Source organism: Dermacentor albipictus, chromosome 3, assembly GCF_038994185.2.
Source record: "Dermacentor albipictus isolate Rhodes 1998 colony chromosome 3, USDA_Dalb.pri_finalv2, whole genome shotgun sequence".
In the NCBI taxonomy this organism is placed as follows: domain Eukaryota; kingdom Metazoa; phylum Arthropoda; class Arachnida; order Ixodida; family Ixodidae; genus Dermacentor; species Dermacentor albipictus.
The window spans coordinates 182,322,166-182,347,220 of NC_091823.1; the positions used below are offsets into that span (position 1 = coordinate 182,322,166).

Here is a 25,055-nt window from a genome sequence, read left to right on the forward strand (position 1 = left end):
TCACGTCGCTCGTAGTGACATGCGACTTCGATAATTGTTCAAGGCAACACTTCTTATTTGTGTGATCTGTTGCTTGAGTTGACGAATTGAAGTTTAGAGAAGTAGTGAAACACACAAACGGAATGTCTCCGTGTTTTTTTTTTTTTTTGTGCACAAAATCATGCGCTGTGCGAACGAGACAGCAGCTCGCCCGTGATGACTGCAGCGAAAGTCCGTGGTGCTGAATAAAAAGGAAAAACCCACGAGAAAAGAAAAGAAGCGGGATGCATGCGTTACTAGAATCTCAAGGTCCGGCATGGGAGAACGCAGGGAAGGAATTTCGCCTGCGGAGGCTAGACTGGGCAGTGCTTGGCAGTGGAGCCCGCCTGCTGAAATCATGGGTTCGCGGGGCTGAAATATTTATCCTGCTAGTTATCTATCCTATATAAATATTATCTAGATCTATAGTTATCTGTATAAATATTTATCCTGCTATTCTAATGAAATATTTATATGGGGTATTAATGCGCCGATTCAAAAAATTTTTGCGGCAACACTTCCTAGATGACATGTAGCCACTTTCAGCGTTTAACCAAAATTTGCTATAAGGCCTGGTGAGGGACCTTTAAGGGCAGTAAAAGACATGCAGTCATTTTTTCCAACTGGATGATCTTCCAGACGCTTTCACGGCCTCTAGGCAGTTCAAAAAATTGGAAATTGACTGTACAACTGACCGAGAAGATGCTTCAAATGGTCCGTGAGGCAAACGAACGGCGGAAGTGTTGGCTAATGCCGAGGTGCAGGTGTCCCTCGTCCAAAGCAAAATAAACTCTTTAAAGCAGTGAAACACAACACTGAGGTGTCGTGCGTGGGCTGAGAGTATGTCAAGACAGTTGAAGTTGACTTATGAGCTGTTGAGAGAGAATGTCAAATGTGACAAAGTTGGGGCCTCATACCACTGAGTCGTTGATAGAAATAGCTCGTATTCGAGAATATTTGCTTCTGTATGCATCTTCTTTTAATACGTATTTGATTATGTCCAATTCGATTTCCCATTTTTTTTAGGGCATTTTATTTATTGTGCATTTTACTAACCCCTCCCTTCTATTCTGTTTTTGAATAAAATGAACACTACTTCTTTGTATCCAAACTGGATTAAGTATTTTTTCCTATTTTTTCACAAGCCTACCGGAGAGAGACAGCATCTGGCGACATGACTTCAGCCCATCTTGACATAAAACATACTTGTGCGTCACTTAGGGAATTTTGCAAAGGCACCCAGGGAAAACCTGGAAAACTCGGGTAATTTGAATATGTTAACTAGGTAGACACCCTAAGGGCACTTGAGGAATAATAAAAAAACGTTTGGGAGTGCCTAACCTGGTCTCCACCATGTCTGGATGCATCTTGCACCGCCTTGGAACCCATAGAAACCGACGGCCACAACAGCACGTCACAATGCGTTTACTGCTCAAGTTAGAGAACACAGTTTAGAACAGCGTGTCTTGCCTTACATACGCTCAACGCAAGCACTTTTGCAGCATGTTACGATGCACGTCCCTTCAAGACATAGGCGCAAACGCAAACATAAGAATGCATTAGAAGACAGGGTGCCGTCTTGGGCCTCGTGCCAAACATATCCAAGCCAACAACCCATTAACAACCCTGCTGTCGTTTTTATGCAAAGAGGTTTAACACTTCAACTTACGGAGTGCCAGTCCTAGTTGCTGCCTACGGGAGCGCGTGAAGCCACCAGTGGCCATATTGCTAGAAGAAAAAGAGCATGGCTCCAGTACGTGGCCGCAGTATATATGCAGCGCTCCCTGCGCTTGCGGTTCCACGATGAAAAGTAAAATTAAAACCCCTTTAAGAGGTATATCAGTCCGCCGTTGTGTGTCGCTGTTGTTGAAAAAAAAAAAATTGTGTGGGAGGCTGTAGCGTAATGGTTAGCATGCTCAGCTCCCAAATGCAGAATGCTGCAAATACATGTGCTCATATCCTCGTGGCTTGTTTGTGAAAGCAGCTTTTTGTACTCTCTGGTTACGGTGAAGCTCAGAATGAGGCGGCGGCCTGACGACAACGGGCGCCGTCAGCATAACAGAAGTGACCATGCAAGCTCACACCTAAAGCCGAAAGTATATTCAGAGGAAACACAGCATGCTCCTGTCAGCAAAAAAAAAGGGGGGGGGGATGAATAACGAGTGGTGTTGTTGAGCCAGGCTGTAGACTGATAATGTCACCAAGGACAGGGCCACATCCCTATCCCGGTGGTCAGCAGAAATCCACATAGACAGCACGTCAACTAGCATATAATTTATACTCTATTAAGGTCGTTGCATGTTTGTGTTGTGTCTAGCACGAGCGAGTAGTGTAAGCGATGGCACTGGAGAGATCGGCGTGGTCATACTTGTGTGACATGCCATGGTGGCCTGCCACCAGGATAGAGTTGGGGCGATGACAGTTTACATTCAGTGCATGAGAATAAAAACGAGCACATCAAAGACGCTTGAGGTATATTTGTACTGTACAAAATCACAACCCCCCCCCCCCCACCTCAAAAAAAAAAAAAAAAAACGCTTGCCAGTAGGGGCATCAGAAAATCGAGCATATGGCGCATGTTGATCTTGTTCAGATTGACAACAGCATTTCATCCAGGGGTTATTTCTGAAATAAAAAAAAATTGAGCACAAGTTACATTTATTGGCATCACAATGGTGGGCATAATCGGGCAAAAAGTGAAAGCATTTCATTAGAGGGTGCCTGAGTACTCTGTGTAGATTATGTACGACATAGATAGCGAGAATACAACATTATTAAAGAACATAATTCGAAAACAAGTTCACTTATTAATGCAGTGTAGCAAAAAGGAAGTACCTCCACAGTACAGCTGTGGAGGATGAAAATAATGAACAGGCTGAAAAAAAAACAGAAGTCTCCCAGGTCTGTAGTAAACTGGATAGACCATTCGTGTCTTGGCAACAGGTTAAGGTTGCTCCTGAAGGCGGAAAGTCTAGTGGGCAAATCGGCCAGTTGGCTCTTGCAGCTTAGAAATCCTGCAAAGGACGCGATGACACCACAACAACATGCCGTTGCACGCCAACAAATAAAGACAATTTCTTCAAAGTGAAGCTTTCTGTGCTTCTTCCTCCGACTGTTCCACTTGTGCTGTTGCTGTGTTGCACGTTGGGTTGGAGGGACGTTCAGAGTGTGCACATACATGGAAGGAGCGTGGAAAAGATAAAAGGTGGCACAAGAAAGTCTTTTAGACCTTTCCATGCACAGCGCCCCTGGAGCTCCCTGCGCATCGTCACATTAGCCTCTTGACAGCTGTAATTAACCGTGACCCCCCCCATAAAAGCATTGCAGAAACTGCAGTGCTCACTTTTATCCTAACATGCAAGTCCTGAGGACAGGTAGATAGAATGGTAGAGACGGGGCATAGAGATGAGGCAGAGAATGGGTAGAACTGGGGTAGTCGCGAAACGAGTGAACAACAGCCTTGCCACTTTACACTCGCAGTTGCCAGGGGGGAAGGACAGGACAGAGAAAAGACGACGTGAGAAAATAATGAAACGCTGCTACTTCTATCGACACGATAGGAGTTGTGGGCAAACTGAAGGCACGGTACTGTACGTTTCTGCAATTTCTCAAAAATAAACACCATGCAAGTTTGTAAAGTAGAAAACCATGGAGGAAGGAAACTGAGGAGAGGCCCTATGCCCTCCGCACGCTAGGAGAAAAGTGTGGAGGAAATGACGTAGTATGTTCTCCTCTTTTTTTGCTCATTTTTTATTTCTTTGCCGTATCGGCCCCGCCTTTCGGGCCACATTGGCGGCTTTGTTTTGGTTCTGTGCGCTCACACGTGTTGCTCCGTACGTTTCGTACTGTGGCAAAGGCGCCGTGCGGGCAGGTTTGCGTTGGTCTCGTGTTTTGTTGAACTGCGTTATCTGCACCGTACTCTCCCGGATATTGCTGTGGAAAGGTGGGGGAGGAGGAAGTAAAGTTTGTGAAGTGCACGCGCATGCACCGCGCCACGGCAATGGCAACGGACAAAAGAATATCCGCGGGAAATATTGCCCTCTTTGGCGCAATCATGCTAACGTGCCATCGCAGGCCGAAACCAATGTGTTTCAGAGTCTGTACAATGAACGCCTTGCAGGTCAGTGATTCCTGCTTTTGACAGCGTATATGGTGCATTTGCGGCACGTAGACGTACGTTATGAATACGTAGTTCGTGTTCAGTAGCAACTTGCTTTTGTGCATATTAAAACACATGTTGCTTAACTGTTGCTTGTTCCTCGCAGTACTCACTACAGCACGAAGTCTTTTAAGCAGAGCGCGTTCGAGGTTCATGGCACACCTGCACAGGTGTACCTCAATGCGCGTGCTGATAGAGCGTTACGCCGAATATGTGCATTTTGCTGCCCTCGGCACCGTGCGCCTGCCAGCCGACGCGTCATCCTGGAAGATGGGAAAGAAGCGGCTGCTTTGACTTAAGGAACGAGTCCTCCCTACGGCAGGCGTATCTTATCTGTGCACTCGAGAAGAGCAGGGAAATGAAGGTTAGCAGATGCGCTGCAAGGGTTGGCAAGACTCCACAGAACGTACGCCTGCGAACACATCAAACGGCTGCTCCATGGTCGCACGTCGGCCAGTTCTGTGGGGGTACTGTTCTGCACCTTGCGTAGGCTATCGCAAAACTTTGGTTACATGATGCTTTACTTACCGTGGTAAGAAGGCACCTCAGGCCGCAGTCAATCGATTCAAACACAAAGTCAGAAATGACATTTTGCCTCCTCGCCGGCGCGCTGTCGTAGTGATGCACGGCCACCCGAACTGTGTTCAATAAAGCACGACGGTTCCTCAAGCGAGAATATGTTTGGGCTCATAAACTCTAAATGAATCGCAAATGGGTCGGTGTGTCGTACGTGCATGTCTCCACTGCATTCTTGCAGTGCAGTGAGAATGCATACATTTTTTTTCGTATTGCCAGACCTCTAGCTCGCAAGATCGTCTGAGCGCCCCAGGAAGTCCAAGCTGAGAAAAGCAAGTAGAAGTCAAAGATAAAGGGGACCTTTTTTAAAATCGCGCAAGAACTGGGCAGCGGCCAGTAACCGCGGTTGATAGTAGCCCATTTGGCTGGCCTGATAAAGCATGTTTATTTTCATAGCCGGTAAAAGCAGCCGATTCGACCTCACGGCCCAATTGGCGAAGTTCATTATGAACTTCTTTCAACATCACTTCGGCAACGGTAATGCATTGAGACATCGCGGTTACATGATTTTGTTTAGTGCATGCTCCACAGCAGCCCGATTGCACGCAGCGCGGCGTGGTTTCGCGTTAAAGATAAACAAGAGAGGAGAGCTGGACAGTGTATTCTAGTACACTGTAGAGAGGTAACACTACTGAAGCAGTCGCACGTCAAATCAACACTTCTGTGCCCACTGCGGTAGATTAATGGCTGTGACATTGCTCGAGGCCATGGGTTCGATCCCCACCGTGATAGCCAGATTTCGACGGGAGCGAAACAAAAACGGTCGTGCTTTTTGATTTAGGAGCATGTTAAAGGGTATGAAAGGTAATCCGAAGTAGGCCATTACGGCGTGCCTCATAATCCGATTGTGGTTTTGCACATAGAGCCCTATAATTCTGCTAACACTTCTTCCACGATGCAATGTGCCATGTGAAGCAATGACAGTGCTCAACCCTCTTATAGGTTACAAACAATGGTGCACAACAACGCCTCAGGCAAGCGCGGCTCGCTGTATGTTGTGTACTATGCAGACAAACAGCAATAGTGCACACAAGGTATCATTTGCCAACAACTCACAACTCTCGTATTTCACTAAACGCTGAAGAAATTATACATTCCCTGCAGGGGCGCCTGCGTCAGTAGGCGTTTGGTGTGTTGCGACACCAAGTACCCGAGCACACGAGGGTTGGAACCTCCAGCGTGTAGCCATGCGCGGGGAAAGGGGAATCCTGAGGGTTGAGCCAATTCCGGGTGTTCGGACCTTTAAGGCCCCCCGGCGGAGGCAACACACCTGTTTGGCCTCTGCTTCACGTAGACGGCACCCGTGGGCTGACCCGCCCAAAGGAAATTGGCTGGTTGCCTTTTCCTGTCCCATGTCTGAACTTTTTTCTTTCTGTATACTTTCACCGCTGTCCTGTCTTCTCTTCTCTTCTGTTACTTCTACATTTTTGTAGGCGGCTTGGGTTAACCTTGTGTATATGCCTTCTCTTGGGTATGTTATATTGGGTTATAGCAGCAATGCATGGCTGGCGTCTGCAGCCTTACACGTTAAGTGCTACAGTGTTCCCAAGTTGAAGGGGGGGGCGGGGGGGGGGGGGCTCCGTGGTGGATGGCTGCCATTGCCGCTGAAAATGACCGAAGTATTATGGGAACACCTGCTTTTCCATGTCTACTTGATCGTCACGCTCAAAAGAGGGGACACACCGATGAAATACTAAGCCTCTTCAAACCGAAAGAAGTTTTCCCCTGCTTTCAAGTTGTACACAGAGAGCAGGTACCTTTGGCTCCTGCCTCCAGGGTGGAAGTAGGTAAGCCTCCTCCACCCAACCAGCAAAAAGGCCAGGCTACCCTTGGGTTGCCGGCCCTACAACAGTTATCTGCGGCAACCTGTGCTACACACTGCGATCCCGCAGGACTGGTAGTGGCCCCGAAGGTGAGTGCAGCCAAGACTGCCTCAGCCTTCATGGTCTCTTCCAGCCTGGCAACAGCCGGCGCAGCTCAATCCCACAGGCAGCCCCATCGACCTCCAGGCTGGTGGGTGCAGGGGTCTTGCCCTCCGAGACGAAACTCTCTCAAGTAACTTCGCGCTTGCAAGAGCGCATGCCCGGCGCTTCACAAGAGGCAATGGACACTACACCTATCCTCATGGTGCACCAAGCGCCTAAGGAGCGGCGAGGCTCCCTCGAACGCTCCAGAAAAGGCAAAACCCCGGTTACAGGGCCTCGAAAGAGCTCTGTAATATAATGCATCACTTCCGTTTCCGTACACACAGCACATATTTACTTCCAATATGAATACACAAATTATTCACTGGAATGTCAGAGGTCTCCTTAGAAACCTTGATGATGTACAAGAACTCATCCACCAACACAATCCAAAAGTGCTGTGTTTACAGGAAATACACTCAAAACCAAAACACACAAATTTTCTTCAACAGCACGTTACTTTTCGCAAAGATCGCGATGATGCTATCGCATCATCGGGCGATGTTGCCATTGTAATTCAAAAAAGCATAGCGTGTCAATGTTTACAGCTACGAACGGCCCTCGAAGCAGTAGCAGTTCGAGTTGTCCTGCTAAACAAACTCATCACTATTTGCTCGCTTTACATACCCCACATTACAAATTAAACAAACATGAATTTCAGTCCTTTAAAGATGAATTGCCAGTACCTTATATTGTTCTTTGCGATTTCAATGCGCACATCTGCCTGTGGTGCAACTCTCGTATAGATGCACGAGGTCGTCTTGTTGAACAGTTCCTTTTTTCTTCTGGTGCGTGCCTTCTCAATAAGAAGGAACCCACATATTACTGTCTTTCAAACAGAACCTCTTCTTCAATCGACCTTCGCATAGTTTCACCATCTATACTGCCTGAATTTGAATGGGAAGTTAACAACAATCATTATGTGAGCGACCACTTCCCCATACTGCTAAGAAAATCTGAAGAAAATGAATATCCTCCACAGGCTCCTAGGTGGAAGATTGATACAGCCGATTGGGAGAAATTTCGAAGTTTCACTAGTATCTCATGGGCTGACATGTCTTCTTTAGGAGTTGATGCTGCTGTGGAGTATTCTTCAGCATTCATAATAGATGCCGCATCTAAATGCATATCCGAAGTAAATGGTTTGGCATGCAAACGACGTGTACCATGGTGGAACGACGAATGCAGGATCGCTCGTAAGAAACAGAACAAAGCGTGGAGGTCGTTACGTGCTTCCCCCACTGCAGAGAATCTACTTAACTTCACAAAAATAAAGTCTCAAGGCAAGAGAACGCACCGACAGGCCAGAAGAAAAAGGTTGCAGAAGTTTTTATCGGGCATCAACTCGTATACAGATGAGGCCAAAGTCTGGAACAGGGTTAATAGGATAAGAGGGCGACAAAAATATTCACTCCCTTTGGTAAACACACTGGGCGATACCCTGCTTGATCAGGCAGACTCACTTGGGGAGCACTTTGAGAGCGTGTCAAGTTCAAGCCATTATTCAAAACCCTTTCTCAAATATAAACAAATTGAAGAATGTAAGCCATTCATAAGAAAATGCCGACAGAATGAACCGTACAACCGACCTTTCAGTATTGCCGAGTTGAGAGCTGCCTTGAGCGCATGCAAGAGCTCTGCACCAGGATCTGATAGAATCATGTATGAAATGCTCAAAAGCTTACACAATGATACGCAAGTTACACTTAACACTTTTCAACACTATCTGGGCTGTAGGATACCTTCCAACCGCATGGAAAGAAGCCATTGTGGTCCCTATTTGGAAACAAAGCAAAGACGCTTCCTCAGTGCCAAGTTACTGCCCTATAGCCCTCACAAGTTGCCTTTGAAAGGTATTTGAAAAAATGAATAATCGGCAATTCATCCATTTCCTTGAAATGAGCAAAATGCTTGATCCCTATTAGTGCAGCTTCCGAGAACGGCGCTCCATAACCGATCATCTGGTGCGTATTCAAGGAAATATCTGTGACGCATTTGTACACAAACAGTTTTTCTTATCGATATTCCTTGATATGGGGAAGGCGTACGACACAACATGGCGCTACGGAATCGTGAGAGATTTGTCAGAAACGGGCATTCATGGTAATATGTTAAACCTAATAGAAAGCTACTTGTCCAATTGTACCTTCCGGGTAAAAGTCGGCAATGTACTGTCACATCCTTTTACACAAAAAACTGGTGTACCCCAAGGTGGTGTGCTCAGTTGCAGACTCTTTATTGTTAAGATGACAACACTTCATGCTTCCTTACTACCCGCCAATTTTTATTCCGTCTACGTGGACGACATCCAAATAGGTTTCAAATCTTGTAACCTTGCAGTGTGCGAGAGACAGGTACAGCATGGCTTGAACAAAGTGTCAAAGCGGGCAGAGAAAAATGGATTTGAAATCAATCCTCACAAGAGTTCTTGTGTTCTTTTCACAAGAAAAAGAGGCCTGTTTCCGGATCCTTGCTTAGAACTCTATGGACAACAAATACCTGTAAACAAAGAGCACAAATTTCTAGGTGTTATACTTGACTATAGACTCACTTTCTTACCACACATTAAACATCTTAAAGAAAAATGTCTAAAAACAATGAACCTAATGAAACTTCTATCCCAGACTACATGGGGTAGGGACAGGAAGTGTTTACTGAATCTCTACGAGAGCCTGCTTCGGTCACAATTGGATTATGGTGCCGTGGCATATATCTCTGCCACCCCGAGCGCGCTAAAGATGCTAGATCCCATTCACCATCTAGGTATCCGCTTAGCCATGGGCGCTTCCAGAACAAGCCCGATTGAAAGCTTATATGCCGAATTGAATGAGTGGTCACTCCACCTGCAGAGGTCATACATCAGCTTTACATGTTTCCTTAAAGTGCACTCTAATCTTGAACATCCATGTTTTAATACCGTTACCGATATGATGTGCGTGACACTTTTTCACAATCGTCCCTCTGTAAGATAGCCTTTCTCGCTGCGTGTGAAGGAGCTTGGCGATGAAATGCATGTCCCACTCCTCGCGCTTCGCTTAATGCACCTAACCAAGCTATTACCTCCTTGGGATTGGCAGGTGATAGAATGGGACGTATCCTTTCTAAAAGTTACAAAGCACACTCCAGAGGTCGTAATCCGAATGCATTTCCTAGAACTTCAGTACGAGCACTCGTGCCCAGAGTTCTATACAGGCGCTTCCAAGTCACATGTTGGAGTGTCCTATGCACCCGTCGGTCCATCCTCCTCATGTACTACATCAGAAACAAGTATCTTTACGGCCGAGGCTTAAGCACTATTGTCGGCTGTAAAGCATATAAGGAAATCAAAACTCCGAAAAGCTGTTATGTATACAGACTCCCTAAGTGTGGTTAATGCCTTGATGTCATTCTGCAAACACAAAAATCCCGTATTTATTGAGGTCTAGTACGACCTGTGCAAAGCTTATCTATCTAACCAGCATATCATTATATGCTGGGTACCTGGCCATAAGGGAATCGAAGGTAACGTTTTGGCAGACGACATGGCCACGTCAATTGCATCACATGCTGTTAATGCTATTGCTTCGGTCCCTGTCACAGATCTGAAACCTTTCATACAAAAGAAACTGTGGAACCACTGGCAACTCATGTGGGACGCAGAAATAAATAACAAACTGCATGTGATAAAGCCACAGTTAGGTTCTTGGCCCTCCGCAACAAAATCATGGGGAACAGATGTCCTATTCTGTCGTCTCAGAATAGGACACATATTTGGGACCCATCATTTTCTATTTACTGGAAATGAACCTCCAACCTGTGGTAGATGTGGCAAGTGCCTGACCGTCCTCCACGTGCTGTTGGAGTGCCGGGAAGCCGAAGCGGAGAGAAGGAAACATTTCCCTCTTGCATACCGTTATTACATCGCTCTCTACCCGGCTATGTTTCTTGGTAAGGAACCGCTTTATAACACAAAGGCAGTCCCCGGTTCCCTTAATGATGTTATATTACATGTTATAAGTCCAATGAATTTGTAGAACATCCTCGTTCCAGAGGATGCCGCTGTGATAACTGTTTTGCATAGCACATGCCTCCAGGCCCTTGGGTTTCAAAGGCTCTAAGGAGGTAGTAGTGCTCTAGCCAAATTTAGAATCAGATATATTTTATTCATTGTATCATTCTTTTCAAATGCATCCTAATGTTCATAGTACACGTCACTTGTCACGGCCATAAACTTATTATACAGACTTTACACATTTTAGAATGATTATTCTTAAGGCCCCTCTACAGCCACGTCACACTAACTTCATAGAGCTCATCACTACACTGCGAACTCATTACTACAGGCATGGCGCTCTTTGGCCATATTTGGCCCTTGCGCCATTAAACATCAAACACTCATTCAAATTATACATTTGCAATTAGCATTACTGCTAGTTATTGTTAGTCACAGCAAACAACACAGAAAGCTTTGCTTACATCGATTTGCACAGTGCGTGGGATCTACATAAGTTTTTGGACTGTGAATTTATATGCTTAAGCATGGCGCCAATTAATGCAATATTTTCTTTCCCAGTAAGCAAAAGTGGCTGTCGTGTCCACGGGAGAATTGATTTAAATGCCTTCAATCCCATGGCCACTACGTCATTTCTTACTTCCGTGGGATCGTAGTCGTCAAAATGTGATACAAGTGACAGGGAAATCAGAAGATTGATGAATGGCAAAAAGGCAGAAGCTTGCATAATACCTCAGGAAAATAAAAGGACTTTTTGAGCGGCATTGTCCCCCAAAATATGAACAGAGGCCGACAAAAATACGGGAATTTCGGGAAATGTCAAGCTGCTGGAAATCTCGGGGGAGAGCACTAGCTTAAATATAAAACATGGCGAAGCGGGGAGAGGCATCGCCGCCTTAGTGAAAAAGAGTGTCTCTTTTGTGGAGCACACCGTTCCAAAATATCGTAGCGGACTAGAAGCACAACTGATCGAGCTCGTGCCCAGTAGATCGAGCAACGCGAATGTCTTTATTCTTAACGTCTACAGTTCGCCTGCAGATAAGAACAGAGACTTCAATGCACTATTCCATTCCGCAATCAGGGCAGCCAGAAACGCGCCCCTCTTAATTGCGGGGGACTTCAACGCTCCGAACACGGAATGGGGATACGGCTTTAACAGCAAGAAGGGCACAAACTTAGCCAGATGTGCAGCCGATTTTAACCTCGCGCTTGTTACAGATCCTAGGTTTCACACTAGAAGGGGTAATTCGGTCAGTCGAGACACAACGCCAGACCTCACATTCTTCCGAAATATCGAGGGCACGTGGGATAATCTTCAGGAGGACTTGGGTAGTGACCACTACGTTCTCGAAATCGCGGTGCAGGTCAAACCCAAACCTCCGGTCAAATACGAATACGTCGATTGGGATCTTTTCCAAAAAATTCGAGCCGAAACCGCCCCTTCAAGTGAATCCTTCAAAGAACTAATTACCAATCTTAAACAGGCGGTCAAAAACGCGACCAAACGAATCAGCACAAAACTTGAAGTCCCCAAAATGGACTCTCGGTTAGCGCATCTCCTGGAGGCTAAACACACTCTTGGAGAGAGGTGGAAAATACAGAAATTAAATCGCCGACTACGAGTAAAACTAACGTCACTAAACAAGGAAATAGAGTGCTATTCCAAGCAACTGGCCCTGCAACAGTGGGACGAAACGTGCAACGAAACGGACGGTCGCATGAGAAGAGGCAGTAAGTGGAATCTGCTTAAAAGCCTCCTAAACGATAAACAGTCCCGGAATGCGCTAAATCTCGCCGTCGATAGGCTCATACATAAGCAGGTCAGCTCGGGCCTCACAAACGATGTAATTGTCGACGACCTGGCGCGAACTTACCTACCCATCAAGGAAGGAGACTCGCAAGGCATAAGCGCGAGAGCGGCTTACACGGGGCTAGACAGGCCAGAATTATACGAACCTTTTACGGTTCCAGAAATCAGAGACGTACTCTTCAACCTAAATGGAAGATCGGCCCCGGGTCCCGACGGGGTCGCCAACAAGCTCCTCCGGAACCTGGACGACAAGGCCATCGAAATCCTAACGGCAGAGATAAACGAGGTGTGGAGCTCGGGGCAGGTCCCTTCGGAATGGCGCACCGCCAGAGTGGTGCTCATCCCCAAACCGGGGAAACCTCCGCACATAAATAACCTGCGTCCCATCTCTCTAACATTGTGCATTTGCAAAGTGGCAGAACATGTAGTACACAATCGAATCGCCGAACACGTCGAAAACCACGAACTATTTAGGCATAATCTAATAGGTTTTAGAAAGGGACTCTCCACACAGGACGCAATGCTCCTCCTGAAAAGATCTATATTCGATAACGAGACGCGGGACGTACGAGGTATCATTGCACTCGACCTCGCTAAGGCCTTTGACAAGGTGGCTCATGAACACATCTTGAACGAAATTTCCCATCTCAACCTAGGGCGGAAATTCTTTACTTTCACTCTCTCGTTCCTATCGGAAAGGAAAGCGTTCCTTCGACTGGGCACGATCTCGGGCGGTCTGTACGAACTGGGCAACTGCGGAACCCCTCAGGGCTCGGTCCTATCCCCGCTACTATTTAATATCGCCATGCATAAACTCTCTGAAAGGCTGGCCGCACTCCCAAAAATAGGCCACGCAATCTATGCAGACGATATCACAATCTAGTCCCCGGGGGGATCTTTGGCCGATCTAGAGCAATCTCTCCAGGCGGCCATAGATGTAACGGAAGAATTTCTTACATGCACGGGTCTCAAGCTGTCACCGACCAAATCCGAACTCCTCCTCTACAGACAGTCGATGCAGGGCGTTAGGAACCTCGAGCCTCTGGAAACGCTGCCAGTCGAAATTACAACACGAGAAGCGCACCCCATTCCGAGGGTGAACTCCATCAAAATTTTAGGACTTCTAATCAACGCCAAAGGCTGCAATGCAGAAGCTCTAAACAAGCTGAGCGTGCAGGCGAAAAATATACTAAGACTCATAACTAGAATCGCAAGCAAAAGGGGGGGACTCAAGGAGGACAACCTACTCAGGGTCTTCCAAGCTTTCTTCATCAGTCACATTACTTACACGGCACCGTACCTCAAGTGGAGCAAAATTGAAAAGAACAAACTCGACACACTCATCAGGTCCGGCGTCAAAAGATTACTCGGTATTCCACAATCCGCTAGCACATTAAAATTAGTTGAACTCAGAGTCCACAATACCACAGACGAATTAATTGAAGCACAGTTTATTGCACAGATCTCCAGGCTTTCGTCAACTAAGCCGGGAATCAAAATTCTTGATGAAGCTGGTCAACTCCCTATACAGGCACCGCTCAACCGACACCCCCTGTCTAAATTAGCCCGTGAAGGTATAAAGGTTGAGCCCGTGCCGAGGAACATCCACCCAATATGTAACGAAGGTCGCAGAAGAGCGCAGGCTAGAGCCATCCTTCAACGAATAGATCCTTACGGGGCAGATGCATTCTTCGTAGACGCCGCCAAATATGGCAGCGAAGACAAGTTTGCAATCACGGTCGTTGACGCGCGCGGAACACTTATCAGCGCCGCATCAATCTACGCCAAACACGCGAACGAGGCGAAGGAAACCGCGATAGCCTTGGCTCTTCAAGCCGCAAAAGGCCCGGCGTCCATTTTCTCCGACTCGCGCACGGCGGTAAGGGCTTTCTCGTCCGCTCTAGTTTGTAAACACGCAGCCGACATCGTTAACAGATGGTTTCGTATTAATACACGAGAAGAAACTGCAGGTCATATCACCATAGCATGGTTCCCGGCCCACATGGACGATGCAACTAACTGAGCGGTTTGCAACCCTAACGAGCGGGCCAACTGCCTGGCGCGTGAATTCACGAACCGCGCCAGAGCTAGCAGTCCGGTTCTCCCGCAGGATTGCCCCTTCAAAGATAAACTTACAACCTTTCACGAAATTACGTCACATTACAGACACAGCAGGAGAAAATTCCCTCCCCCCAGTCCGAAACTGAACAGGGCTCAGGCTGTTACTTTCAGGCTTTTACAGACGAGATCGTACCTCACTCCGAGAGCGCTTAGTTGGATAGACCCAAACTTTCCTCAATCGTGCTCCAAATGCGGTCACGCATGCTGCTCCTTCGACCACATGCTCTGGCTGTGCCCGTACAATGCGGGCTCCGACTTTCATAACAAGTCCAAGTGGGACGCCTTGCTGAGGAGCTCGGATTTCCCAAGCCAACTACAGGCCGTCCAGAGGGCCCGCGACGTCGCGGAGAGTCACTATCTCCCTGTCCCGTCGTGGGCCGTGCCACCAACTTGATCTGGGAGCCTTCGGTTCCCCCCAATCAAGTTCCTCAGGACAATCCAATAAAGTTCTTGTCACTGTCACTGTCACATTGACAGAGTGGCCAAATTTTGGGACAAATAAATTGGCTGTTAAATCAGTTCAGCTGAAACCCGATGGTGCAAAATGAAGCGAGAATGTCGGCAAGTGTTGAAGAGAGGTCAGGTAGGTCCTGTGGCCGACGCCAGCGCCTGGCAGCTATCTGGCGACTGCACATATAAGCGAGATGCCTAGCCATCAGTCGTTACATAGTGATTCGGGTCTGAAATTTTGGATGCGGACTCCATCACATTAGATACTGTGCACTCTACGGTGGCATTCTTCGACGGCTCGTACCGGTTCTCGCGCAATGAGAAGGTGAAGAAATTGTCTCACAAGCCGACTTTCACCTTCCTTGAACTGCCAACATTTCTTACCTGCGGTAGTTGCGTAGTGGCTGTGGTGTTTGGCTGCTAAGCATGAGGTCGCAAGATTGAATCCCAGCCACGGCAGCCGTATTTTTATGGGGGCGAAGTGCGAAAACACCCGTCTACTTAGGTTTAGGCACATGGTAAAAAACCCCCCCAAGTCGTCCAAATTATTCTGGAATCCCCCACTACGGCGTACCTCATAATCAAATAGTGGTTTTGGCACCTAAAACCCCATAATTTATTATTTAACATTTCTTAAAGATGTCCTTGGAAGTCACACAACTCTTGAATACAAGTAAGTGTCAGGAGTTGTGCGCGGGGTCTTTGAGTATGTGGGTAGCCCTTACGGCATTCATTTCATTTCATTTATTAATACTGTTAGCCCATTTTTGGGCCGTTACAGGGTGGAAAATATTTGTTGCAATGCAGTAAATGCATTGGCAATCACAGCCTTGCAGACATGCAAATACAAAATAAATTTAGTGCGCACAACCTGCGGTTCACAACAAAGTACAAATGCGGTAGTAGAAGCACACACAGCAACATTCATATTTCCAAGTAGGTGAAATTCGCTACAAACGAGCTGTCGTGGTTAATTTGGTAGGTCAAGGTAAAAGTGTATTGATTTTTCAAAGAAACTGACAGAGTCTGTTTGCGTTATGTGCTGTGGCAACGAGTTCCATTCTTCAATTGTTCGTGGGAAGAATATTTGAATGTGTTGATCCGAGCTTGGAGAGTTGTAAGTTGTTCGCTGTGGCTGTTTCTTAATGTTCGGGCCAAGCGCTTCATTATGTACAATCCGGTGATTATGTTAAAGAAGTTACCCCGCAAAAGATAGAGGAACTTAAGTCTAGCAACTCTTCGCTGCTCTAGCAGTTGGGGTAATTTAGGTTCTGACAACATCCCCGAGACTGAATCCGTGGACTTATATCTAGACAGAATAAATCTAGCTGCCCTTCTTTGTACTTTTTCAATCGTTGCTATCTGGTTTTTTGTGTAGGGGTGCCGCACGATACAGCCATATTCCAAAGTTGTTCTTACAAGTGTCAAATAGGCGGTTAGTTTCGCTGTCGTGGTTGCCTTCCCTAGTTTCCGGCGTAAAGTCCACATTTTTCTCTCGGCTGCACTCATAAGCTATGAATGTGCCTATCCCACTTTAAATTTTCACTTATCGTTATGCCTAGATACTTGAAGTAGCTTACTTTCTGTAATTTGTCTATAAATCTATAATAAATATAATTATATATCTGTATAATTATAAATCTATAATTAATTATAATTATAAATCTCTAAATAATTATAATCATACATCTATATAAATCTATCTATAAATATCTGCAAGTCTACATTGCAGCTATATTATGAAAGTGGAATGGCAACATGGTAGTCAACATGGAGAACAGAAAAATCCCGCATATAGTTCTGCACAATAATTTTAAATAGGGGTCTTCCTTCACACACGTGGATAACCATGACAGGAGACTAGTTTGGGAACTAACTGCAAGTACTATATATGTCACAGCCAAAGGTGTACCTGGCCCAGGGGCCAGTAAATGTTACTTAATATTGTGAGCAGCTTTGGCCATAGCACGTTAACAGACGACGACACATGGACGTTTTGTACAATTCTTGTGTTGTGCCTTTTGCCTCAAGGTGCAAAATCAACATATCCATGTATCCATATTAATACTTGAGCACATCTCTACCTGCAGCTGCTGCAGTAGATCATGAGTGCAGATAGCAAAGTCGCTATAGAAGTAATTGGCGACACTTTAACTAAATCAGTAGGTCACAATCAAAAGCTGTGCACAACAGCGTCTCTCGTAGAAACTGTGTGATGTTCGGACACTCAGAATGTGTGCCAACTGAAGAAAGGCTGCTGCGGAGTTCTTCCGACGATTACGCTAGCTTGTTTGCTCTGTAGCATCAAAAAGAAAAAGAAAAACATATAAAAAGTCCAGATTCAATCATTGCTCGTCACGACGAGCGGCTAGGCTTTATCACGAGCACTGATATGGGACAAGCATTGTGGTGATGTTCAGTGTGCAGAGATAGCTTTTAATTATTTTATATTTGTTTTGTTTACCTCATCACTGCGCGAAGTTTCAAAAGCTTAAGGTCAGTACACCATGTGGTGGCACTCACGGCAACTAAACGCTCATGTCCAGAAAATCTGGATACGAAACAGAAAAGGCACAATTAGGCATGAAGCGTTCCAGCATTGCTGTCATTCGCGTAACACATGCAATTTCCGCTGATTACTATGGTGATGTGGACTTTGCCACTCCATTTCGGTTGGATGCTAACGCTAAAACAGACGTTTGGGCGAGTTGGTAAGACATATTTGAAACAGAGCAGCGCGGTTTTCACGGGGACAAGCAGGGAGAAACGATGGCAGCGCTCGTCTGTGTCGTTTCTCCCTGCTTGTCCCCGTGAAAACCGCGCTGTTCTGTTTCAAATATGCTAACACTGTTTTTGCTCTTTTGCTTCGGCTGTTTGCTGTGCTCGTCGAGCTGCTATACTAGGACGAAAACTGTTGTGCTGCTCCGTGCCCTTTATGTGTTTTTTTTCACTCCTTCCCTGTATACCTAGGCGCATGCTAGCGGCACCTATTTACGAATGGGAAAAATGCACCTGAGGGTTAGTTGTGGCTTCCGACACTAAATCATAAAAGCTGAGGCGTGCTGCCTGTTTTCGGAGGCTGGTCACGTCAATTTGTGTTTTACACAAATTGTGCATAAACACAAACGCAATTTGTGTTTATATACAAGCTGCGGGAAAATTGATTGTGCAGCTCCTGTGCTTCATTTACGTCCTATATTGTGCTTTTTTTGACACTTTGGAAAATGGAGGCTCCTTGGATTGAGCACAACTCGCGTTCGCCATCTTAGCGACTTGGCGAGCACGGAAGCAGGGAATATTTATCAGTGGTTCGCGGAACCCCGAGCAGAGGTCTGCGGTACCCCTGGGTTAAACCACTTTTAAGAACCCATGCTTAAAATTGTATGGCTCGAAAGATTGCTCCAAATCCAGTTTCGGCCGTCTCACCCCTGTTGAAAGTCAGCACTCTATGTGTATGCTTGCTTGTCACTCCTCTGTGCGTCCTTCAAAGATGGTTAGAAAGACTGCAATGCAAGAGTCCCAAGTTTCCTGGTGGTGCTTGTTACCCCTGTGGCAGCTGGTTTTCCTCTTTGAACAAACAGCTGTCTGTTTAATTTGTGCAGGTGACCCCACACACCTAACTCCACAAGACGATGGCTGTCTTGCTCTGAAGGCATTAGGTGCCTGCATTTGGTGAGTCTATGTCCATCATACCGGCGGCAGTTGTCGTGAGTGAAAGTTTGTGGCTGTAGTTCACCAGAAATGCCAATTTTCGCTCTTTTAAGGATAACTGAACATTTTATTAAAAAAAGTACTTTTGTTATGCTGAGAGGTGTCTTCGTTCAACATCTTTTTCATGCTATTGTATAAGCTGGAATATAGGTCAACGTGGAACATTGGTTGAGCCAAGGCTTTGAGGTGGATAAAATTTAAAAAATGAAAAAAAAGAATGTTTTTGCAGGTTAAGTAGAAAAAAATATTTGTTCCATCATTAGGGCCATTCGTTGTCGGAGATTAAAACCGTGCATGAACCGTCAGTATACTTGTTGGGGGGCGGCTGCTACCCAGTGAAAACACTTTGTTCGTGGGACATCTAAATCATGTCCCAATGTCCACGTATCATTTCATTTTATTTCCTTGAAGACCCCATGAGCGGGTATAACATAAGAGGTGAAATCAGCTAAAAAAACATGAACAATGTCACATGTACTGCAGCAGAACTAATAGTTGGGGGAGTAGGTGCGAATTCATAGTGAAATATTTAGTGCGCACAATTGACAAGGACACAGTGAAAAGGACACTCGAGCGCTTACTCACAACCGTCCGAAAATAAAACAGTTGTGAGTAAGCGCTCGTGTGTCCCCCGTGATGTCCCCCGCACGGGATGTCCCCTGCACGTGATAAAGTGTGTTCTTTTTTGGATGATGTTAACAGCTATATTGTGGCACATACAGAAACCTGGCTTCATAAAGATGTAATAGACAATGAAATTTTCCCTAACGAAAATAGCTATAACATACACAGGCGTGATCGTTCTGTTAAGGGAGGTGGCAGTGTCCTTATCGCCATTAAGAAAGCGCTTGCTTCGTACCACGTACATAGTGATTCTTCTCTGGAAATAGCGTGGGCCGCCTGTGCAACGGCATCGGTCAAGGTATTGGTTGGCGTCTGCTACCAACCGCCAGATTCTGATCTTTCCTTCATTACTAAAGTTCATGCCAGTATTACTTCTGCCATCCAAACATGCCCAGCTGAATTCATTTACCTGGTTGGTGATTTCAACTTCCCGCACATTGACTGGCGGAATTTGTCAACCTCATGTCATAGTTCAGCGGAGCTTATCAGCCTTACTTTAGACTTCTTTTTTTTTTTTTTCAAGTCATAAATCAACCAACACGTGGTTCTAACGTTTTAGATCTTGTCTTCTGCAGTGCACCTGAAATGATTGGCAAATTTCTGTACTTCGATGGTTTTAGTGACCACAAGCTTATTCATTTAGAGCTTAATGTCCCTGGTAGAGTGTACAAGCGCGACTTGGACGAGGACGAAGAAAGAAACAGATACACAGACACAGCGCTTCACTTTCAACTATATATTTTATTTTCGCACGCATCGATAAATATATACCGTGCGAGCGGAAACAAACGTGACAGCAAAAAAGAACATTGAGTGGTACATTTCGTTGAACCGGACACGTGTGCAAGGCAAGGGAAAAAAAGGGGAAACAAACATCTACTACAATTGTCCCGAAGACAAGCCAAGGAATCGTATCTCCTTTTGCGAAAGTGATACCGAAGGTTTGCTTACGCACTTTTGCTGTAATTTTGCTATCTCGTGTGCCTCTACAATCTCCCTCGTCATCCTGCTATGAGCCTTATACAGAACGGAAGTGCTTTCAAACATGGGCTTGCAGGAACAATCTCGGCAGTGAACGCCCAAGTGACCCGAGATTACCTTATTGACATTGTATTGATGCTCCCTTAATCTATCGTTGATGCATCTGCCGGTTTGACCAATATACGTGTTTCCGCATGAAAGTGGGATGGCATAGACAACGTTATGAGTACAGGTTACAAATTGTTGGCGATGTTGGGTAGAACATGAGGGCCTTCTGTTATTTTCTGTGTTAACCTGTTTGCATAGCTTCTGTAGACGCTCAGGGGCAGAGAAAACTACGTCTACTCCCGATTTCGCCGCTATTCTTCTGAGATTATGAGAAATGCAATGAATGTATGGCACCACAGCAACTTTCTTTGCTCTAGTATTGGTACTACTTGCATTCGACGCGTTTTTGCATTTTTTGCTTAAGCCCTCCGCGACAGAAGTTAGCATGCGCATCGGGTAACCAGAATCTGCCAGGCGCTTGGCCTGCTCTTTGAGACTGGCTTCCATTTTGTGGTCACATGACTTCGTCAAAGAATTGTTGAAACACGATGTCACTACTGCGCGTTTTACAAGTTTTGAATGAGCAGAATGAAATGGTAGGACAGGCTTATTGCCTCTCGGCTGATAACTCCAGCATGTCATTTGTGGATAAAAGTATAAAGGTTTATGCAAAAGCTATGCAAACAGGTTAACACAGAAAATAACAGAAGGCCCTCATGTTCTACCCAACATCGCCAACAATTTGTAACCTGTACTCATAACGTTGTCTATGCCATCCCACTTTCATGCGGAAACACGTATATTGGTCAAACCGGCAGATGCATCAACGATAGATTAAGGGAGCATCAATACATGTCAATAAGGTAATCTCGGGTCACTTGGGCGTTCACTGCCGAGATTGTTCCTGCAAGCCCATGTTTGAAAGCACTTCCGTTCTGTATAAGGCTCATAGCAGGATGACGAGGGAGATTGTAGAGGCACACGAGATAGCAAAATTACAGCAAAAGTGCGTAAGCAAACCTTCGGTATCACTTTCGCAAAAGGAGATACGATTCCTTGGCTTGTCTTCGGGACAATTGTAGTAGATGTTTGTTTCCCCTTTTTTTCCCTTGCCTTGCACACGTGTCCGGTTCAACGAAATGTACCACTCAATGTTCTTTTTTGCTGTCACGTTTGTTTCCGCTCGCACGGTATATATTTATCGATGCGTGCGAAAATAAAATATATAGTTGAAAGTGGAGCGCTGTGTCTGTGTATCTGTTTCTTTCTTCGTCCTCGTCCAAGTCGCGCTTGTACACTCTACCATGGATTCTAACCAACTAGCCCGCCAGCGTGTTTTAACCTTAATGTCCCATTAGCATTTCAAGGTACTACAACCACGCAAATTTGTGATTATAATAGAGCCGATTATAAAGAAATCAATAATGGGCTTAATGACTTTTCAGGGTGTCTACCAACCGGGAAAACCGGGAATTCTCAGGGAATTTGAACAGTCTGGAAAAACCCAGGGAAAACTCAGGGAATTTGTGCTTCTATCAGGGAAAATTAGCTGTAACTTTATTGAAAGGGAGCGAAATTAAGTCGTGTTAATGCTGGCTCCAGTAACAGAGGAATCGCAACAAATCGTCATTGACGCCGTGTCATCGGCACGATGTATTGCCAGAGTAATTAACGAGCGATTTTCTAGACGCCCGATTTTTTGGACATGCCCGATAATTTGCACGGTTTTGTGGCACCACCACGTACTCCATATAGTCAATGTATATAGCCCTGACTGCAGGTCTGAAATGGCATTAATCAAAGCCGCCACCGCCGCTATTTTGATTATCTCGCCGCCTCGAACCGGCACTCTCGCAGGCAGATCCGCTGGCAGCCCTAACCACCACCGCGGCAACGTTAGGCCTAGCTGCTTTTTCTTTTTTTTTTTAGCTATTAAGCTTCTTGCCGTGCGGTGCCGTGTTTTTCATTGAAATAATTCGTCGCTATCACCAATGGCACCGACTCCGCCTTTGTAATCCTCGCGATTGGCTTTGAAGCTCGCAGAGCACAGCGTGTTGCGTAATGCCAGTCTCCGAAAGTTAGCTTCGCCTCATACATTGGTGTTAGGCGGTGAAGCATAACAAGCGTGGGAAGGGGGCAATTGTCACGGGACACAGTATGTATTCCTTAGTTACACATGCGTGCACCCCGTCTCCTGTCGCAGTACAAGCCCTGATATGGCTAATAAGCGTACTGGCAGGCCTTCAGAGCTTTTTCAGACGTGCCTGTGGTAATTTTAGCCCTTAAAGGCAGTTAAAGACATGCATTAATTTTTTTCAGACTGCCCGTTTTTTTTTTTCAGTTTTTTTTGCGGCCTCTCGGAAGTCCGAAAAATCAAATGTTGACTGTACAACTGACCAAGAGGATGCTTCAGATGATCCATGTGGTGAAAGCGTAGTAGAAGGAGGATGAGAACAAAGAGGACCGACGCACTGAGGAATTAACGGGAAAGGAAGGGTGCCACCGCCTTTTTGAAGGAGCTTGAGCTAAAAAAAACGAAGTGATGGCTGACGCTGAGACACAGGTGTCCTTCATCCAAACCAAAAGAAATTGTTTAAGCAGTGAAACCCAACACTGAGATGTTGTGTACGGGCTGAGAGTATGTCAGGACAGTTTAGGTTGACTTCGCAGCTGCTGAGAGAGAGCCTTAGTTGTGACAAAGTTCAGGACCTCATACAGATGAGCTTGCTATCAGTTGACAGAAATAGCTTATATTAAAAAAATATTTACTTATGTATGCATCTCCTTTTCATTCGTATTTGAAAATGTTCGACTCAATTTGGAATGGGCTTTACCATTGCTTTCGCTGTGCATTTTACTAACACCTTCCTTCTGTTTTCTTTTTAAATAAAATAGATATTACTCCTTACTATTCAAACTGGATTAAGTCATTTTTTCGTTTCAGCATGTTTACTAGAGAGTGACAGCATCGGGCAACGTGGTGTCAGCCTGTCTTGAGATAAAACAAAGTTCTGGCTTATTCAGGGAATTTCGCAAAGGTGCTCAGGGAAAACCTGGAAAACTCAGGGAATTTGGAAATGTCAACTGGTAGACACCCTGCTTTTTCATTTAAACATTCTTGCCGTCATTTTCGGGTAGGTCTGTTGAACACAACTGGGTGCTTTTTAAGAACATGATACATAATCTAGTACACAAATATGTTCCCTTGATTTCTATCTCAAAGAAAGGCACTTTTCTTTATTCAGAGTCACATTTGTGCTAGCTAGGCCCGACATAACATCCGCTAACCGTTCATCATGCTGGGCTTTCATGTCGTCCCACACTAAAATGCCATCCATGACATTGACAACACTTGGCAGGTTTAGAATATTGTATTTTAGGATTTCATAGGATTTCAGGCAATCTTTTCTGGAACTCCAGAGCGGATGTAATTCCAAATGGTAGCCTGGTAAAACAGTCAAGTTTTGGTAAGCTCTTCAGAGTTTTAGTTAGTCATATGTGATGGAACCTCGAGAAGGCAACCAGCTTCAAAAACCATTTTGCACCTGCCAGAGAGCCTAAAGCTTAAAGCTGGCCTAAAGCTGGCCGGGCACAGCAACCTCACGTTGGCGTAGCCAGCGCAGTAGGCGCACCATCCTCTGTTGTGCTGTGGGCGTTTCTCGTGGCCTACGGCGTCCATGCTGGCTCCCTGGTCCTGAAGTTCTGGCGAGCTCTCAGTGTGGACACTTTCCAGTTGAAGGCTCTGCTGCTGCTGCTGCCGCACGGTTTCCTTGAGGTGAGTCGTTTCCGGCCAGCACCGTAGCCAAAGTAAGCTGCAGATCCATCTGTAGGGTCTTGAACAGTTGCGCATCACGGAGACCGACGTCAATCCTGTCCCGGATGAGTCGTTTCTTCCTATCCCTGAAGTCACAGTGGTCTTCCAGCACGTGAAGTGCAGTTGCGAACTGATCCAGCGATTCTTCTGGCCACTGCTGGCGTCCGTGAAAGCAGGCGCTTTCTTAAATAATGTTCTGCTCCATGACGAGATGACTTGAACTACTGCTTAACAGCATCAAAACTCTTTTCTTCTTCGTCTGTCAGCCGATATGTAGCAAAGACTTCACAGGCTTGGCATCCCACTGTGTACAGTAGTGTGCATAGCTGGGCCTCCCCCGAGTGTTCGTTGAGAGCTGTAGCGAATCGGTAACACATTCGCAGGATTTAAGCACGATCTAACCGTCACATTTGCAGGATCTAGGCTCACTGCAACATGAGCAATCGTAGTCGACCTGCACTTCTCATCTGGCCTACCCACTTTGAGATAATCGAGGACCACTTCATTACAAACTGTCACATATGAGCTGTGGTAGTAGTTAAATTTCTTCTGATCGAGCAGAAACACAGTCGAACCAATCAGTTCGCAGGTTGCAGCGGTGGCGTAGAGGTAGAACACCCGCCTCGCGTGCAAGAGGTCCGTGGTTCGAATCCCGGTGCCGCGCAATTTTCCGCCGGATTAAAAAAAATAAATCCGCGTGTTGATAAAATTGCATAAACAGGCCTGGAGTGTGGCCTGATCCCGGTGACCAGAACCGGTAACGCACTCCCTCACCAGAGCAGGATTGG

The 25,055-nt window shown here is 45.9% G+C and overlaps 1 protein-coding gene across 1 annotated transcript in view; it reads left to right on the plus strand.

Annotated features, from left to right (window-relative positions):
* Window positions 1-25,055, plus strand: part of LOC135918083 (DNA mismatch repair protein Msh6-like) — a 564,077-nt gene that overhangs the window by 303,905 nt on the left and 235,117 nt on the right. The window contains exon 16 of the mRNA XM_065451744.2: window positions 18,692-18,761. Coding sequence (XP_065307816.2) covers window positions 18,692-18,761 — 70 coding nt within the window. The remainder of the gene's footprint in view (window positions 1-18,691; window positions 18,762-25,055) is intronic.